This window comes from Bos mutus, chromosome 18, assembly GCF_027580195.1.
Source record: "Bos mutus isolate GX-2022 chromosome 18, NWIPB_WYAK_1.1, whole genome shotgun sequence".
Taxonomy (NCBI): Eukaryota; Metazoa; Chordata; class Mammalia; order Artiodactyla; family Bovidae; genus Bos; species Bos mutus.
Window position 1 is genome coordinate 2,879,490 of NC_091634.1, and position 19,348 is coordinate 2,898,837.

At 41.9% G+C, this 19,348-nt stretch overlaps 1 protein-coding gene and 1 pseudogene across 1 annotated transcript; one reads left to right on the top strand and one right to left on the bottom strand.

Annotated features, from left to right (window-relative positions):
* Positions 1-1,838: 1,838 nt before the first annotated feature.
* Positions 1,839-12,943, bottom strand: ZNF175 (zinc finger protein 175). Its single transcript, XM_005910684.3, has 5 exons — positions 12,855-12,943; positions 10,837-11,098; positions 9,323-9,449; positions 8,837-8,932; positions 1,839-4,705 (listed from the first exon to the last, which is right to left on the bottom strand). The coding sequence occupies exons 1-5, from the start codon at positions 12,860-12,862 to the stop codon at positions 2,892-2,894; spliced, it is 2,307 nt and encodes a 768-aa protein (XP_005910746.3). The 5' UTR covers positions 12,863-12,943; the 3' UTR covers positions 1,839-2,891.
* Positions 12,944-18,661: 5,718 nt separating this feature from the next.
* On the top strand, positions 18,662-18,761 carry LOC138991911 (U6 spliceosomal RNA; annotated as a pseudogene).
* Positions 18,762-19,348: the final 587 nt, after the last annotated feature.

Here is a 19,348-nt window from a genome sequence, read left to right on the forward strand (position 1 = left end):
GATCCACCGGAAGTGGCGGCACGATGCTGCCAACTCACCAGGATACAGGCTGCTCTCCAAGGAGCTGTGGCCCCTCTACACCAACCTCACCATGGACATCGGCCCCTTAGTTCCAGAAGCCCCCAGGCTGAGGGGTATCTGGAGCCTAGAAAGAATCCCCTCAACCATCCCACCTAGTTTCTTGTTAAAGGAGGCTTTATTTTACTGGCTTCTCTCTGCCATCCCTAATCCCCATCCTTTCATTGCCATTCATTTGGTCACACAGGGCCCCACTCAAATTGACCATGCTCTGGTTCTTTCCACACAGTTAAAGTGCTTAATGCTTATTCACCTGTTTATTTCTCACAAGGACTTGTGGGGTAGCACTACTGTCATCTTCTTTTGAAGACCAGGGGCAGATAAATATCTTGCTTGATTGATATAGAATCAAGTAAGGAACCCAAGGGCTTCCCGGTGGCTCAGTGGTAAAGAATCCACCTGCCAGAATGTAAATTGATACAGCCATTATGGAAGACAGTATGGAGATTCCTTAAAAAAATACAAAAAACTAGGAATGAAACTACCACATAACCCAACAATTCCACTAGTGGGCATATATGCTGAGAAAACCATAATTGAAAAAGATACATGTATCCCAATGTTCATTGCAGCACTGTTTACAATAGCTAGGACATGGGAGCGACCTAGATGTCTGTCGACAGATGAATGGATTAAAAAAGCTGTGGTTCATATATACAGTGGAATATTATTCATCCATAAAAAGGAATGTATTTGAGTCCATTCTAATGAGGTGGGTGAACCTAGAGCCTATTACACAGAGTGAAGTAAGAGAAAAACAAACTTCGTACATTACTGCATATATATGGAATCTAGAAAGTTGGTAGATGAACCCATTTGCAGGGCAGCAATGAAGTTGCAGACATAAACAGACTTGTGGACACAATGGGGGAAGAAGTGGGTGGGACAAATGGAGAGAGCAGTGTGGAAACATATACATTACCATATGTAAAATAGATAGCCAGTGAGAATTTGCTGTATGACTCAGGAAGCTCAAACCTGTGCTCTGTGACAACCTAGAGCAGTAGGATGGGGTGAGAGGTGGGAGAGAGATTTAAGAGGGAGTGGACATATGTATACCTATAGCTGATTCATGTTGATGTATGGCAGAATACAACACAATATCACAAAGCAATTCTCTTTCAATTAAAAATAAATAAAAAAGAATCCACCTACCAATGCAGGAGACACAGGAGGTGCAGGTTTGACCTCTGGGTCAGGAAGATCTCCTGGAGGAGGAAATGGCAACCCACTGCAGTATTCTTGCTTGAGAAATCCCATGGACAGAAGAGCCTGCTGGGCTACAGTCCATGGGGTTGCAAAGAGGCAGACATGACTGAGCAGGCACTGATGCACAGGAACCTGGCTCCTGGGCCTGTCTACTTACAAACTATGCTGTTCTACTTCTTTCTTATAGCAAAAAGAAAAAAGGAGGGGAGTGGGAAAGAAAAATAAAATACATGGAGACTTCCCTGGCAGTCCAGCAGTTAAGACTCTGAATTCCCAATGCAGAGGATACAGGTTTGATCCCTGGTCAGGGAACTAATTTCCTGGATATGGCAAAAAAAAAAAAATGAGGGTAGGTGAATAAATTACAGCATGTCCTCATACTGATAGAATACTGATGCAGTCACTGAACAGCTGTGTTGTAGACTGAAAAGAACAACTGCACAAGGTATGTGATATGATTTGATGTTTACAAAACAAAGAGGGAAGCGTACCTATATAGGTGTATGCTTATGAGCACAGTAATGAGTGTGTGGGAATAACAAGTGTTGGCAGACTTCTCTCTGAGCTGGAGGGTAGATACTTTCAGTTTGCAGGCCATATGGCCTTTGCCACAACTACTCAGCTCTGCCACTGGAGCACAAAAGCAACCACAGACATCACACAAAAAAATGAACATGGCTGTGTTCCAGTAAAACTTTATTTAAAAAATGTGTGGCCAACCAGATTTGGCTGATGGACAGTTTGCTGACTCCTGACATAGGTGATTAGTAGCCTGTATAAACATATAAAAGACTCCATACTAAAAGGTTCACCATAGATGGTGGAGGTGGAAAGGGGAGAGTAGAGCTGAACTAATCATGAAAGAAGAGAAAAACTACACTATGAATATCAGAATCACATTTATGCATTTACCAAAAACAGTACATTCATCTGTCTGTGTACATAAAGAAATTAATAATAATTGTGCAACCTCAGGATGTAAATTCAATAGGGAGTAAATATGATAAAACAATTGTTAGGTTCTTTTTAAAAATATATAATCAACACCTCTGGTTACACAGTGAATTCTGTAGCAAAAACTACAGAATTGAGTATGTGTGTGTGTGTGTATACACACTGACCTGCAGATATAAATATGCATACATACATAAGTATACAGATACACACACACATACTTAATATTGCCAAGTCATCATTTAGTTTGCTGGCAGCCTAAAAATAATGATATTCCACATTAAACAGGGTTATCATTATATTCCCACAAATTTTCCTATAATCTGGTAACCATCTGTCTTACTCTATAGAAACTCTCTTCTCAATGTATTAGGGTTTCTTCCTCAAATGAATTTTATAACTTTTAATGAAGCTAGTACAAATATAGATATTTCCACTCATTCTTAAAAGTTCTTTCCTGAGTTATTTCCCTCACATAAAATATGTGTAACTTGGAGACATGCAGTACCTCCCTAGAGCTTTTCTGAAGCATGAATTCTATAATATATATCTGCCTCATGTTTTTTCTTCAAGAAATTCAGTTAGTTTCATTGATGTTTATGATGTTTATGCATACTAGGAATTGACTTCTGGGTAAAGCCTTGCACAGATTAACTGCTTTTATAAGATTTATCTCTGGTGTGAGTTGTCTGGTGTTTATTAAAATTTGACCTGTTGTTGAAGCTCTTCCCACACTTGGAACACACATAAGGTCTCTCTCCTGTGTGAATTCGTTGATGCACTTTGAGTTGTGGTTTCCTACTGAAGGATTTCCCGCAGTCACAGCATTCATAAGGTTTCTCTCCAATATGTGTTCTCTGATGTGTGATTAACTCTGATTTCTCAATGAAGGTGTTCCCACACTTGTAACAGGCAAAGGTTCTCTCTCTATTGTGAGTCATCTGATGTTTATGGAAATTTGATCTACCATTGAAAGCCTTCCCACATGCAGCACATACGTAGGGTTTCTCTCCCGTATGGATCCGCTGATGCTCTCTGAACTGTGACTTGGAAGTAAAGGCCTTCCCACAGTCACTGCATTTGTAAGGCTTCTCTCCGGTGTGAATTCGCTGATGCATGCTGAGGATTGACTTCTGGTTGAAGGCCTTCCCGCATTCACTGCACACGTGGTGTCTTTCTCCAGTGTGAATTTTCTGGTGTATGTTGAGGTGTGACTTTTGGGTAAAGGTCTTCCCACAGTCACTGCATTCATAAGGTTTCTCCCCAGTGTGGATTCGATGATGTATATCAAGTTGTGACTTGGAAATGAAGGATTTCCCACAGCTGTGACACTGATAAGGCTTCTCTCCAGTGTGACTTCTCTGATGTACAATCAGGTGCGCCTTCTGGATAAAGGCCTGGCCGCATTCAATACACACATAAGACTTCTCCCCTGAATGGATTCTCTGGTGCAAGCTGAGTGTTGACTTCTGGGTGAAGGCCTTCCCACATTCACTGCATACATACTGTCGCTCGCCAGTGTGGATTTTCTGATGTATACTGAGAGTTGAATTCTGGGAGAAGCCTTTCCCACATTCACCGCATTCATAGAGTTTTTCTCTTGTATGAGTTCTCTGATGTCTGAAGAGAGATAACATCTGGAAGAAAGTTTTTCCACACTCATGGCATTTATGGGGCTTCTTTCTAGTATGAGTTTTCTGGTGTGTAACCAATTCTGGCCTCTGAATGAAGACTTTTCCACATTCCTTACATATATACGGTATGTTACCTGTATGATCTGTCACACAGACCCCGAGTTTTGGTTGTGAGGTGAAGGCTTTCCCACATTTACCACATTCCTGGAGGTTTTCTACACTATGGAATCTCTGTTGCTCAAGGAGGTGTGACTTGTGGGTCAAGTCCCTCCCACATTCAGTACACTTATCTGGTTTTTCCTGAGCATGAACTTGATGCTGTGTGAGTAACTGTTTCTGGCTGAAGGCTTTTGTACATGTATTACCTTCACGGAAGTTCTCTCCTGTGTGAGTATTCTTGCAGCTGGCACTGGAAGAGCTATGGATAACTGGCTGACCAGATCCAACCATATCATCAAGGTGTTTTGTGATACTGCTTTGATTTTGATGAGTTGCTTCTAGGTTAGGTTTCAACCTTTTTGCAACTGAGAAATGTTTATGAGGTCCCTTTTGTGAAGAAACAAGGTGGGGCTTTGCCTGAATGACTGTTCCAGGGTACTTGTAGTCACAGTCCCTCTCTGTGTTCAGTGTTTTCTTATTGAAGAAAGCCCCCTGATGTGAAGGTTTATTTTGATTTTTAGGATCCCTCTCTGTTTGGTCAGCTTGTTTCCACAGTTCTTCTAAAATGGAACACCATGAACCATCTCTTGTGACTCCACCCATCATCTCATTGTGAAATGAAGCTTCTTCAGAAATTTCCCGTTGTGGGGTTTCAAGCCCAAACTCCCCTTCTAGAAGGAGAACAAGATGAAATAGATACAGTGAACAATTAGCAAAGGATAGAGAAGAAGTCACATGGAGCTGACTGAGATTGTGCATGGAGAAACTGCTGAGTCATATACCAATGGTCATGCTGATGGTGATCAAGAGAGAAGTCACACAGCCCTTACTATATGTCAGCCACTTAGCTGTATAGCACTTAGCATTTGCTAGGCAATGTTCTATGTGATGCACACATAAATTCATTCAATCCCCACAACAATCCCAGGAGGTAACTATTTATTATCCTGGTTTTCCACATGAAACAAAGGAAATACAATGGTTAAATAATTAACCAAAATCACTTTGCCCAGCCGTGGGGAAAGTTAAGACTTTAACAAAGGCAACCTGACCCCACTCATGCAGGTGATCTAGATACCCAGGCCTAGTGCAATGACTACAGGATAAAAGAGACAAGAGTGTCATAGGGCAGCATCTGTGCACAGCCAAAGCTTGAAGGAGGGGTTCAGAGTGCAGAGTTTTCTCAACTTACAATGAGGTTATGTCCTGATATGTCCATGATAAGTTTAAAATATCATAAATCAGAAATGAGTTGAATACACCTAACCTACTAAACAAAGCTTAACCCAGCCTACTTTAAATGTGCTTAGAAGACTTATGTTAGCCTAAGGTTGGGCCAAAGCAGCTAACAAAAGACCTATTTTATAATAAAGTGTTGAATATCTCACGCAGTTTATCGAATTCTGTACTGAAAGTGAAAAAAAGAGTGGTTATCTGGGTACAGAAGGGTAGTAAGTGTATTGGTTGATTCCCCTTATGATCATGTGGCTGACTGGGAGCCTGGCATCATGAGAGTATAGTACTATATATCACTAGCCTGGGAAAAGATCAAAATTTACAATTCAAAGTATAGTTTGTACTAAATGTGTATGACTTTCACAACATTGTAAAGTTGAAAAATTGTAAATTGAACCATCACAAGTCAGGGACCATCTGTATAGGTTTTCATTAAAGATCTACATTGTGATTAATCTCCCAGCTTCCTCCTACTTGTTAGAAACAATACCAAAATCATTCAGCCCTAGATATCCTCTGATAGACTATTAAAGCATCAATCCTGACATAGCCAAGCAGTGAAAGAATACCTATACTCAAACTCTCAATTCTATGAAACTAAAGTTTGTTTTCCTGAACTTAGTACATATCCCAAGAAGGGTAAACTGGACGACTGGACAAACAGGCTGTCCCCTAGAGTCTGTCTCACCCTCTTCCACAGAGGTTAACTATGGCCAGGCACATGGCAGCCAAGCCACATAATGACTCACAATTTCCTTTGCAGTGATATGTGACAGTGAGACTGTTTTTGCTGACGAAATGGGCATACAACATTATGCACCACTTCTAGCCAGAGAAACACATCACAGTTTCTCAGTACCCTCCATCCCTTTTCTGCCTAATAGAACCTGGCTTTGGTTGCAATGCACTCATTCCCAAAGATTGACAGCATCATAAAAGATGGTACTGCAATGACAAGAGAAAAATTTCAACACCTGAATGAATACAAAACATAAGGCTTCCTGCTGAACTGACTTTTAGAAGTGTTTTATAGGAGGAGAATTATTCTGGAAATTATTCTACTGGACCTTGGTCTCTTTGTTATAACTTTCAGCTTTATGCTACTCAATATACCATTTTTTGGTTAAGAACAGGAGTCACTGATCATCCAGTTTACTAGTAAGAACATAAGACATAACAGATTCTTTTTAAAAAGGTGGCTGAATTTTACTATTACTTTATCCTATCAGAGATTTAAATACTGAGTATGGTTAAGACCGTCACGTCTTGTTTTCTTTTCTCTTTCAATCACTTGGATAAACTATCCCAGACCCTTGTCCTGTTCCCAAACCTGTCATCTATCACTTTTTTAAAAAAATGAGAATGCGCTTTATTTTTTACTATTTTTAGTAGGTATGTATGTGTATGTGTGTGTGTATATATATATAGCATTAACTTATATGCAGAGTACATCATGAGAAATGCTGGGCTGGAAGAAGCACAAGCTGGAATCAAGATTGCTGGGAGAAATATCAATAACCTCAGATACGCAGATGACACCACCCTTATGGCAGAAAGTGAAGAGGAACTAAAAAGCCTCTTGATGAAGGTGAAAGAGGAAAGTGAAAAAGTTGGCTTAAAACTCAACATTCAGAAAACGAAGATCATGGCATCTGGTCCCATCACTTCATGAGAAATAGATGGGGAAACAGTGAAAACAGTGTCAGACTTTATGCTTTTGGGCTCCAAAATCCCTGCAGATGGTGACTGCAGCCATGAAATTAAAAGACACTCCTTGGAAGGAAAGTTATGACCAACCTAGATAGCATATTGAAAAGCAGAGACATTACTTTGCCAACAAAGGTCCATCTAGTCAAAACTATGGTTTTTCCAGTGGTCATGTATGGATGTGAGAGTTGGACTGTGAAGAAAGCTGCTGCTGCTGCTGCTGCTGCTGCTGCTAAGTCGCTTCAGTCGTGTCCGACTCTGTGTGACCCCAAAGATGGCCTCCTTCCGGGCCCAGCAACCCCACGGACTGCAGCCTACCAGCTCCGCCGTCCATGGGATTTTCCAGGCAAGAGTACTGGAGTGGGGTGCCATTGCCTTCTCCAGAAGAAGAAAGCTGAGCACCGAAGAATTGATGTTTTTGAACTGTGGTGTTGGAGAAGACTCTTGAGAGTCCCTTGGACTGCAAGGAGATCCAACCAATCCATTCTGAAGGAGATCAGCCCTGGGATTTCTTTGGAAGGAATGATGCTAAAGCTGAAACTCCAGTACTTTGGCCACCTCATGCGAAGAGTTGACTCATTGGAAAAGACTCTGATGCTGGGAGGGATTGGGGGCAGGAGGAGAAGGGGATGACAGAGGATGAGATGGCTGGATGGCATCACTAACTCGATGGACATGAGTCTGAGTGAACTCCAGGAGTTGGTGATGGACAGGGAGGCCTGGTGTGCTGCGATTCATGTAGTCGCAGAGAGTCAGACACAACTGAGTGACTGAACTGAACTGATAGCATTAAAATCTGAGAAAAAGAAAGAAATCAATCTTTGGGGTAATCTATCAATGTCATCTTGACTGAACTCATGATGACTGGGAATCCACAAATCCCATTAGGAACAAAATAACCCAAGCATGAGAAAATACGTGGTTTATGGTGATACCCCTGGAATTAAGAAAAAGAGTCAACTAAATTGTGCTTTTAAAATATATATATATAGCAGAATTTCTAACATAACAAGTTAGAAGACTAAGATGGGAGAGCCAAGAAACAGAAGAATCTTCTGGACAAAACGTATAAAGTGAGAAGAATTTCTGATGTGCATAATGATTCCAATTTCTGATTTCCTTAAAGGAAATGAGACACCCCACAGGAACTGTCCACCATAAAGCTAAATAAGAGAACATGGTTTAGGCATGGGGACTGGAGGCACTGATAAAGGATCATCAGGAAAAAAAAAATTAGGCCTTAAGTGTTGAGAATAGAAGGGTCCTTTAAAGTAATTCCTCTATGAAGGGATAGCCAGAGGGAAGTACAGGGGCCCAAGTTGGAGGCACCACAATTAGGAATAAAGAAGGATTCAGTGCAGAAAAAAAATGAGTTCAGAGGACAAATTAAAAAAAAGGCCTTCAGGAAATTCCACAAAGGGATAAAATGAGACGACAAAAGCAACATAGATGGAAAATCCAATCAGATAACAGATATGATGAGATGCTCTGTTCCCAGAAAAATGAAAACAGCTCTATCATAACATGGGCCATAAATGAGAAATTTGATAAATATTATATATGTTGGGAAGCAAGATGTAAAAATGATTAACTTAGCTGGATTAAGTGTAGTCATATCCAGTGATCAGGCAATCCCCCTTGACTATTCACCTCTGATTAATTCTTATGTTGGCCCCTATAGAACATTTACAAAATAATGTATGGCAGCATTAGCCTTAATGGCATACATTACAAAATAATGTATAGCAGCATTAGTTTTAAGGAGTAGGAGATAACGTGTGTCCACCATTGGGGAATGGATAAGTGTGGTAGGTTGAATATGGCCCCTCATGGATCTACACGACTTGACAGTCACTCACCATGATACCTCTGACATGGGAGTTCAGTCTTCCTCACCCATGGTTCCTTTCCTTCTTCAATCCTGAAAATGATCTCTGGGTTGGGAATGTGATACCCTGTGAATAAGAAAGGATATTGCATTAGGATGTGGTACTGGCCTTCAGAGAAGGGCATGGCAACCCACTCTAGTATTCTGCCTGGAGAATCCCATGTACAAAGGAGCCTGATTGGCTATAGTTCATGGGGTCAAGAAGAGTCGGACACAACTGAAGTGACTTAGCGTGCAAGACATACATTGGGCTTCAGAGGTCATTCAATGAAGCTTTCTTTCATTGACACATCTTTCATTAGGAACAAAGTAACATTCAAAGATGACCAAGAGGAATGAACAATTTGGGACAAGCCCAGGACAAACTGATTACACTCTTCAGATGTCCCACTGCATGCCACAAGAAGGAGGGACATCTCGGAGGTCCGTCCAAGAGTCCCAGGTCAGCTGTGCTCACCCACAGAGAAAAAGTGGCTGTAGATCTCCAGCATCACATCCTGATACAGGTGTCTCTGGGCAGGGTCCAGTTGCTGCCACTCCTCCCTGCTGAAGTCCATGGTCACATCCTCAAAAGACACTAACCCCTATAACAACATACCCCAGCTCAATGAGAATTAGTCATCATTGGTGAACTTACATACAGGGGTGTGTTCTTAATGACTTCACCATGATATATATGGCTTCCCACTAACTACCTGTTTCATATTGTATGAAATCAGAATCAGGGCAAGAAAACAATATTTTTAATATTAAAATAAGAACAAAGCTAATAAGGATTAGGTTGGCCAAAAAGTTTGTGGTTTCTGTATGTTCCTTAACAAACTTTTTGGCCAACCCAATACCATGCATCTTAACATCTTAGCTGAACAAGAAGTGGTCTTAAAATTCAGCCAACTCCAACACAAAATGAAATACATTTTTCTACAAGGCAGTGTTTGCCACTATTATGGGCTGAATTGTGCCCCCACCCCCCCCCCCACTCATTCATATGCTGAAGTCCTAACCCCAGAACCTCAAAATGTGTCTGTATTTGGAGATACACAGGATTTAATGAGGTCCTTTGGAGAAGGCAATGGCACCCCACTCCAGTACTCTTGCCTGGAAAATCCCATGGATGGAGGAGCCTGGTGGGCTGCAGTCCATGGGGTCGCTGAGGGTCGGACACGACTGAGTGACTTCACTTTCACTTTTCACTTTCATGCATTGGAGAAGGAAATGGCAACCCACTCCAGTGTTCTTGCCTGGAGAATCCCATGGACAGGGAAGCCTGGTGGGCTGCCGTCTATGGGGTCGCACAGAGTCAGACACGACTGAAGTGACTTAGCAATAGCAATGAGGTCCTTAGAGTGGGTCATTGTTATTTTAAAAACACACGAAAGGTCATGAAATACATAGAACAACTTGGAATTTCAGGAAATCTTGAGTATAACCAAGAACCCTGCTTCCTCACTCCAAAATATCAAATATCAATGTCTACATTATTCCTGAGCACTTTTATTCATCTTTTAAAAGAGTAAAAACCACATGGTCCTTAAAAGCTAGTTCTTGCTCTGTGACTGTAAATTCTGAGGACAGAGGAGAAACCAGCCAATCTCCAGTGAGGAGGAGTCAGGTGGGGATCAGCTGAAACAATGCAAAGACCCAGCAGTGGATGGAGGATGAACATATGGGTGAAGGATGCCTGTGCTGAGCAGGAAGGAGTCAGTATTTCCTGGCCTGTGGCTGGAGCTATGGTTTCTTCTTCCTTTGCCCCAGGACCAACCCTCTTCTACACATCCTCCTGCATCGGTCAGTTCAGTTTCCTCTATAAGACACAGTGCCTGTGGATGAGGAAACATTAGCTATCAGTGCTCTGCTCTCCGCCGGAGAATCCACATTGTCTTGACACAGGGAGTCCAGAGTCTGCTGCTTCCTTTGTCTGCCCTCAAGTTCCGTAGAACTACCCCTGGGGTGGGGGTGGCTCCCGCTTACCTCACACAATACATCCTGCTCCTCTAAACCCAAGACCTGGGGCCTCTGGGGCAAATTCATGTCAGCAAGCATGTCCCTTCTGAGCTTCAATTCTTGGTCTCTCTTGCTGACAACTCTACTCTTTCCAGGAGCCTGCAGCTGGGTGGGCATCAGAAGGCTCCAATCAGAGCTGCTAGGAAGAGTCGACCTGAGCTGTGTAGGGAGATCCTGCAGTCTCCGTGATGTGGCCTGACCCAGGGGCTCTGGAGGGACACTGGAAATCCTGGAAAGGCAGTAAACGCATCATTACTCATCTAATATCCACGCCAGAGGAATTTCTGAGGGCCATTAGGTGAAAGTCACTGTGTTCACAACATGAGGGTAAACAAAACTCAGGAATCTATTGGGGTAAATAAGATGGAAAAGATTTGGATTCAAGTTCATGAAGGTTTAACTGCAGCTCTGACACACCTTTTAACTATGAGAAGAGAGAGAGATTATTTTAGTGGCAGTTTCCAAAATGAAGAAGAAGGTATTTATCATAGGCAATGAGAAACTTCCATGAGTTGAGGTTTGTCAAGTCCTCAGAACCTGCCAGGCACATGATAAACAATAAAAAATAAAATAAAAATTATTTTATTACATGCTGAATAAAAATCAGCAAGTTGCTGAGTCAGGTATCAGATACCTTGAGTAATTCTCACACCACCCTGTCAGCTAAATATCATCATTATACCCATTTGAGGGCTTCCCTGATAGCTCAGTTGGTAAAGAATCCACCTGCAATGCAGGAGACCCCGGTTCGATTCCTGGGTTGGAAGATCCCCTGGAGAAGGGAAAGGCTACTCATTCCAGTATTCTGGCCTAGAGAATTCCATGGACTGTATAATTCATGGGGTGGCAAAGAGTCGAACTGAGCAACTTTCACTTTCACTTTCGTACCCATTTCGTGGATGAGGAAACCTGAAGCTGACTGCTGTTACCTAATTTGCCTTAAGGTCACTCAGTCTCCAAAGGGAATTCTGACACGTCCCAGTTGCCACTATCCCATGTGGTCTACATAGTCAATTTCCAGAAACACTGTTTACATTTCCTGTTGGCTTCAGAAAGCTTAGGCTTCAAGTAGCCCATGTCTGGAACTGAGGTTCTGGACATTTCAGTGCCCATCCATAATACAGACAGCTCAACCTTTTCTGACAAAATTCAAATTCAATGTATGGAATCCCAGCTTCATTTGGAAAACCTGTAGACATGTACTAGGACTCCCAATCACCATTAGATAACCCCCAATATAGGGTTCCAAATAATGCACCCCAGGAAGAAACTATCATTGATTTGCTCAACACCCAGTCACTTATCCTTAACTATGTCCACAGAGACCCAAGTTGAGACCAACACTGACCCACTCATTCATTTCCAAAGGACAACACTCACTGCCCAGAAAGCAAATCAATCACCTTCACAAACCTCCATCACTGGCCCACTAGGCCTCCCATCAACTGGTTCCCAAATGCTGCCCTTAGCACCCCGAACACTTTACTGATTTCACTGATCCTCCCTCAATCACTGTCTCCCTTGAGTGTGTTACAATGTGACCCTCAAAGCTCCTGCTCCCAGTCAGTCATTGCCTCCTACAGTCCCCCAAGCAGTGGACCACTTCCCCAAGTGGTTCCCAGTACCATACCAAGGCCTTCTTAAAGACCCATGTTCACTATCATATAAATAAATTTCATGGGCCAACATATAAACTCTGAATTAAAGTACACTTGCAATTCAAGTTACAAAAATACTTATATACATACAGAAATAAGGCAAGAAAGAGTGAAAATCAACGAGCCAAGCAGTAAACTTAAATTAGAAAACCCCACTTACTCTATAGCTCCCATCACTAAGAACCCCACCACTCACTCCGCAGACTCGACATCACTCATTCCACAGACCCCCATCACTCGGCCCCCAATTCCCAACATCAGTCACACCAAGCGGATTACCCCCCTCATCGACCCCGCAGATTCCCCATTGCTAATGTTCCAAATCACCTCAGCATCCCACAGGCGATTCACAGGTTAGAAGAGTTGACAACAGAAGCGAAATGGCCGCTCTGGGCCACTTCCGATTCGAATCCCTGTCAGGATTTGGGAGGCTGTGTTTGAACGTTGCTCATGCTCACTAGCACCTTGGAAGCCACGGTCTGCCAATAGTTATCATGGCGTATCAAGTCCGTTGGTCTATTCCGCGGTTCATTTTCCTTCAGGGACGGTATCGGGAGAACAAGATGGCCCCGCCCATAAGGATTATATTAGGGAGGACGCCATTTTCAAAGACTCTCCGTTCCGTACAGCCAGGGAACGCACTAGGCAATCTTCATAGAATTGAAGTCTTGGTGGTGTTTCCCATTGGCGAGGGACCAATTAAAGATGTGTGTAGATATAGTTCTAGGAGAAAAATAGCATTGCATATTCTGAAAAATATCCTTTCTCTGTACTTTTCACACTGATTAAAAGCCCCTTTCTCACTATCTGGCCTCTTCCCTGTCAAGACTGCCCAGATGGTCAGAGATCTGTCGGGAGCCCAAAGGTGCAGAACTTGGCAGAGAACTCCTAAAAGCTTCGTGATTTCCTTAGTAATGAGAGCCTTTAAAGAATCGTGTGACGTTAATGAGGTGATTTTTGAGAGGGCTAAGGCATTTCTCATTTTACTGTTCTTCATTGTGCTTCACAGATATTGCCCCCCCCCCCCCGCGCTTTTTTTTTAAAAAACAAGTTGAAGGTTTGGGGCAGCCCAGTGTAGAGCAAGTCTGTTAGTGTCGTTTTGCCAACAGCATTTGCTCACTTCATGTCTCTGAGTCACATTTTGGTATTTCTTGAAGTATTTCAATTTTTTTATTATATTTTTATGGTGATCTGTGATAGTGATCTTTGATGTTACTATTAAAAAGATGGCAAATCTCCGAAGGCTCAAATGATAGTTAGCCTACTTTAGCAAAAAAGTATTTTTGAATTAAGCTTTGTACATTAAAAATATTTATTTTCATTTATTTTTGGCACTACTGGGTCTTTGTTGCTGCAAGGACTGCAGCAACAGCCCTTGAGGTGTTGAGGTGAGCAAGGGCTACTCTCTCATTGTGGTGTTTGCACTTCTCTCATTGCAATGGCTTCTCTTCTTGTGGAGCACGGGCTCTTGGTGTGTGGACTTAAGTAGTTGTGGCACATGGGCTTAGTAATTGCAGCTGCCCGGCTCTAGAGCACAGTCATAGTAGTTGGTGGTGCTCAGGCTTAGTTGCTCTGTGACATGTGGGATCTTCCTGAACTAGGGATAAGAACCCGTGTTTTCTGCATTGGCAGGAGGATTCTTTACCACCAAGCCACCAGGGAAGCCCTGTACATTTTTTTTTTTTTAGAGACATATTGCTATGGCACAGTCACTGCACCGTGTGATGTAAAAATATAGTGTAATCATAACTTTTATGCACCGAAAAAAAAAAAATATTGTTTGCCTCACTTTGTTGAGGTACTTGCTTTATTGTGAACTTGAACTATCCCCAAGGTATGCCTGTCTGCTAAAATGTCTGTGTGAATTTGAATTCCTCAGTCAGAGGGCACACACATTACCAGTGTTGATAGAATACAGTATGGCCAAATGACTCTCCAGGAGGTTGTACCAATTTGCATCACCATCCCCTATAATGCAACTCATCTCTGCTTCTCTCCAACCTCAACAGCAGTGTACATTAGCACTGATTTGGATCTTTCTATCTTACCAATGAAAAATGTACCCATTATAGTTTTAACTAGAATTTCTCATTATAGACATGAAAGTAAAGTATTTTTAAGTAGGTTTCATAATGATTACTACTTTCCATTCTAATCTGTTCTGCCAACCCTGAATATTCATTAGGACTGATGGTGATGCTGAAGTTCCAATACTTTGACCACCTGATGTGAAGAGCCTATTCATTGGAAAGACCCTGATGCTGGGAAAGATTGAGGGTGGGAGGAGAAGGGGATGACAGAGAATCAGATAGTTGGGTGGCATCACCGACTCAATGGACATGAGTATGAGTAAACTTTGGGAGATGGTGAAGGACAGAAAAGCCTGGCATGCTGTAGTTCATGGGATCACAAAGACTCGGACATGACTGAGCAACAACAATCTTTTCTGCTGTTCTGCCATTCAATGGCTGTTCATATCTGTCTCATGATTATTAGTGTATATTTCTTTCTTAAAAATTTGGATAATTCTTTTATATAGGAACTACAATCATTAGTCTATAGTAGGATTATGACTATATTTTCCTGGCTTGTCCTTGTCTTCTGATTTCATTTTCCTTGGGTTTGCTATCCAAGGTAAATATATTCTCCTGGCTTATTCTTGTCTTCTGATTTCATTTACCTATCCAAGGTAAATGTTTTTTTTTTATATAGTTGAACTATATAAATATAGTTCATATAAATATAAAAATAAATTTAAATGTATAAATAAATTTGTGAACTTATGTCTTGAAAGCTTTAAAGCTTTTAACTATTTGCTTATCACTCTGGCATTTCCAACTCTGAGAATATATATGATGTTGTGAAATGTGACCTAAAATGGAGTCACTTACGTCAAGGGTATTTTTTTTTCCTTAATGGAGCTAGGCCATTAAGGGGGTGGACCTTACACACATCCCCACCAGGTGGAATCTTGAACTTTTCAACTGGGCCAACCACAGATATTTCAAGAACTCTGCAAGAACACCTGTGACTTGTCACAACAACGAACTTTTTCCACCCTCTAGTTATAGCCTTAGCAGTCAAGCATGTTCAGCCAACACTAGATCCTGCCTCCAACTCCAGTGAAAATTCTTTGTAATGCAAATCTCCCTTCTTTGCTTTTAAAACCCCCTGACTTTTACTCCCATGTGGGACACAGTTTCATTGCTCCCTGAATTTGTGTACCCCAAATTGCAAGTCTTTGATCCCAAATAAGTGCTTTCTGCCTGCTCATTGCTTCCTAGGTTTATTTAGACTGATGATGTATGTATTATAATGTATACACATATGCACACAAACACAATTACATTTATGTTTATATTGAATTTATATTTACATGTAATCTTGCCAAGGTTTCCTCTCTTCGCCTCTGCCCCCCACACATCCATGCCCACTCCTTTCCTTTTGCCTTTTAGGATTATTGTCTGTGCCTTGAAAATCCAAGGCCACTTCTCAACACAGTTGTTTCTTCAATTTCATTCTCTCTTCTTGCTTAGATGATTATTATATCTGTAGAGCAAGGTGTTTTATAGCCCCTGGGTTTGACTCTGCTTAAAGGGATCCTCTTGGGGCCAGCTTCATACTCACCTGTGGATCATCTGAATCTAGGTGAGCAAGCTCTTCCTCAGATGATCTACACCTAAGCCCCCAAATCCCAAGGGAGGCTGGCCTTGGCTGTCTTCCCCAGGGTGAATTCTCTGTAGTCTTAGCCCATAACTTCCTCTTACAATTCCCCACAAAATTGGAGGGTCCTGGAGGCGCTGTAGTCAAAGCTATGGTTTTTCCAGTAGTCATGTACAGATGTGAGCGTTGGACCATAAAGAAGGCTGAGTGCTGAAGAATTGAGACTTTAGAACTGTGGTGTTGGAGAAGACTCTTGAGAGTTCCTTGAACAGCAAGAAGATCAAACCAGTCAATCCTAAAGGAAATCAACCCTAAACATTCATTGGAAGGACTGATGCTGAAGCTGAAGCTCCAATACTTTGGCCACCTGATGTGAAGAGCTGACTCATTGGAAAAGACCTGGGAACGACTGAAGGCAGGAGGAGAAGGGGACAACAGGATGAGATGGTTGGATGGCATCACCAACTCAATAGACATGAGTTTGCAAAAACTCCAGGAGATAGTAAAGGACAGGGAAGCCTAGCATGCTACAGTCCATGGGGTCGCAAAGAGTTGGACTGACTGAGTGACTGAACACCAAGAGTTGCATGGTTGGGTTTGTGGACTGAAACACTGTCTCTCTTCTGGCCATGGTGAGAGGCAGAACACAGAAGCTCAGATGGACAGAGTCTCTGTCTCCTAGGCACTTCCCTCACTACAGCTCACGTCTGTGCATCAGGTCATACTTGCTGACTTTTCTCAGCCAGAAATAACCTCTATCCAGTTTCATGTCTGGTCTCCTGAACTGGACCCATGGGAGAGGATGGGTGGATGTACAGATCAGTCCTTGCCTGGTGTCCTGGTCCCTCCCCTCCACTGCTCTGACCTAATGGGATTTACCCCTGCAGGCTACATTTTCCAGATATCTTTATTAGCTAGCCTCCCACTAGGTTCAGTTAGTCAAATGCTGGAGATTAAAATCAAGGAAATGGAACAAAATAGAAAGCCCAGAGATAAATCCACGCACATATGGACACCTTATCTTTGACAAAGGAGGCAAGAATATACAATGGATTAAAGACAATCTCTTTAACAAGTGGTGCTGGGAAAACAGACCAACCACTTGTCAAAGAATGAAACTAGAACACTTTCTAACACCATACACAAAAATAAACTCAAAATGGATGAAAGATCTAAACATAAGACCAGAAACTATAAAACTCCTAGAGGAGAACATAGGCAAAACACTCTCCGACATACATCACAGCAGGATCCTCTATGACCCACCTCCCAGAATATTGGAAATAAAAGCAAAAATAAACAAATGGGACCTAATTAACCTTAAAAGCTTCTGCACAACAAAGGAAACTATAAGCAAGGTGAAAAGACGGCCTTCAGAATGGGAGAAAATAATAGCAAATGAAGCAATTGACAAACAACTAATCTCAAAAATAGACAAGCAACTCCTGCAGCTCAATTCCAGAAAAATAAATGACCCAATCAAAAAATGGGCCAAAGAACTAAATAGACATTTCTCCAAAGAAGACATACAGATGGCTAACAAACATGAAAAGATGCTCAACATCATTCATTATCAGAGAAATGCAAATCAAAACCACTATGAGGTACCATTTCACGCCAGTCAGAATGGCTGCAATCCAAAAGACTACAAGCAATAAATGCCGGAGAGGATGTGGAGAAAAGGGAACCCTCTTATACTGTTGGTGGGAATGCAAACTAGTACAGCCACTATGGAGAACAGTGTGGAGATTCCTTAAAAAACTGGAAATAGAACTGCCTTATGACCCAGCAATCCCACTGCTGGGCATACACACTGAGGAAACCAGAAGGGAAAGAGACGTGTACCCCAATGTTCATCGCAGCACTGTTTATAATAGCCAGGACATGGAAGCAACCTAGATGTCCATCAGCAGATGAATGGATAAGAAAGCTGTGGTACATATACACAATAGAGTATTACTCAGCCATTAAAAAGAATACATTTGAATCAGTTCTAATGAGGTGGATGAAATTGGAGCCTATTATACAGAGTGAAGTAAGCCAGAAAGAAAACACCAATACAGTATACTAACGCATATATATGGAATTTAGAAAGATGGTAACAATAACCCTGTATACAAGACAGCAAAAGAGACACTGATGTATAGAACAGTCTTTTGGACTTTGTGGGAGAGGGAGAGGGAGAGGGTGGAATGATTTGGGAGAATGGCATTGAAACATGTATAATATCATGTATGAAACGAGTTGCCAGTCCAGGTTCGATGCACGATACTGGATGCTTGGGGCTGGTGCACTGGGACGACCCAGAGGGATGGTACAGGGAGGGGGAGGGAGGAGGGAGGAGGGTTCAGGATGGGGAACACCTGTATACCTGTGGCGGATTCATTTTGATATATGGCAAAACCAATACAATATATTAAATTAAAAAAATAATTTAAAAAAATTTTAATAAAATCAAGGAAGAAGTGCTCGAGATTCAGCGGCTCAGATATTAAAATCAGAATGATAGAGAAGATTAGCATGGCCCCATGCAAGAATGACACGCAAACTCATGAAACGTTCCTTATATTTTGGATTAACTGTCCCAAGAAAGTAGAAGAGGGCCCTTTCTGTACCAAGAGGTGACTTGAATTTACATGTTGAATGCTGTAATCAAGAACAAATAACTAGGCTCTACAAATTAAACCATCCTGTTTTCTCTTTAAAAAATACATCAAGGAAGAAAATGTAAAATCCAGGGTATTTCTTTCTTCCCCTCTCTTTGCATTGTGCAGCCTCTCTGGCAGTGACTGCACCCCACCTCTGAGCTTCTCCCAAGAGAGAAGACGTGCTGTGGTTTTGGAGTATCTATTCACAGGAGACAAACTCCAGCTGCTCATCCTGGGGTCTGTTTACCTCCTGCCTCATTACCAGTCTTGGGTTTCATCCCAGATCTTTCATTCTTGTTTCACTTCCCAAGCATCCCCATCCCCCCTTAGTCTGAAATGTATTTCCTGTGCAATCATCAATTTGTAGACCTGAGTTATTCTGATGTTATTCCTGCTCCTTGCAGTTCTTTTCTAACTCCTATCCTTCCCATGACCCTGAAATGCTTCATGTTATTATAAATGAGGAGAGTCATTTCCGATTCTTTGCTTCAGATCCTCACTCTGACCCAC

Bases quoted from the DNA above. Each gene is read 5' to 3' on its own strand.
- ZNF175 (XM_005910684.3), bottom strand. The intron at 8,933-9,322 runs GTGAGCACAGCT...TCTTATTCACAG, and splicing joins CAGCCACTTTTTCTCTGTGG to GGTATCACATTCCCAACCCA. The intron at 4,706-8,836 runs GTGAGTGACTGT...TTCTCCTTCTAG, and splicing joins CCCATGTCAGAGGTATCATG to AAGGGGAGTTTGGGCTTGAA.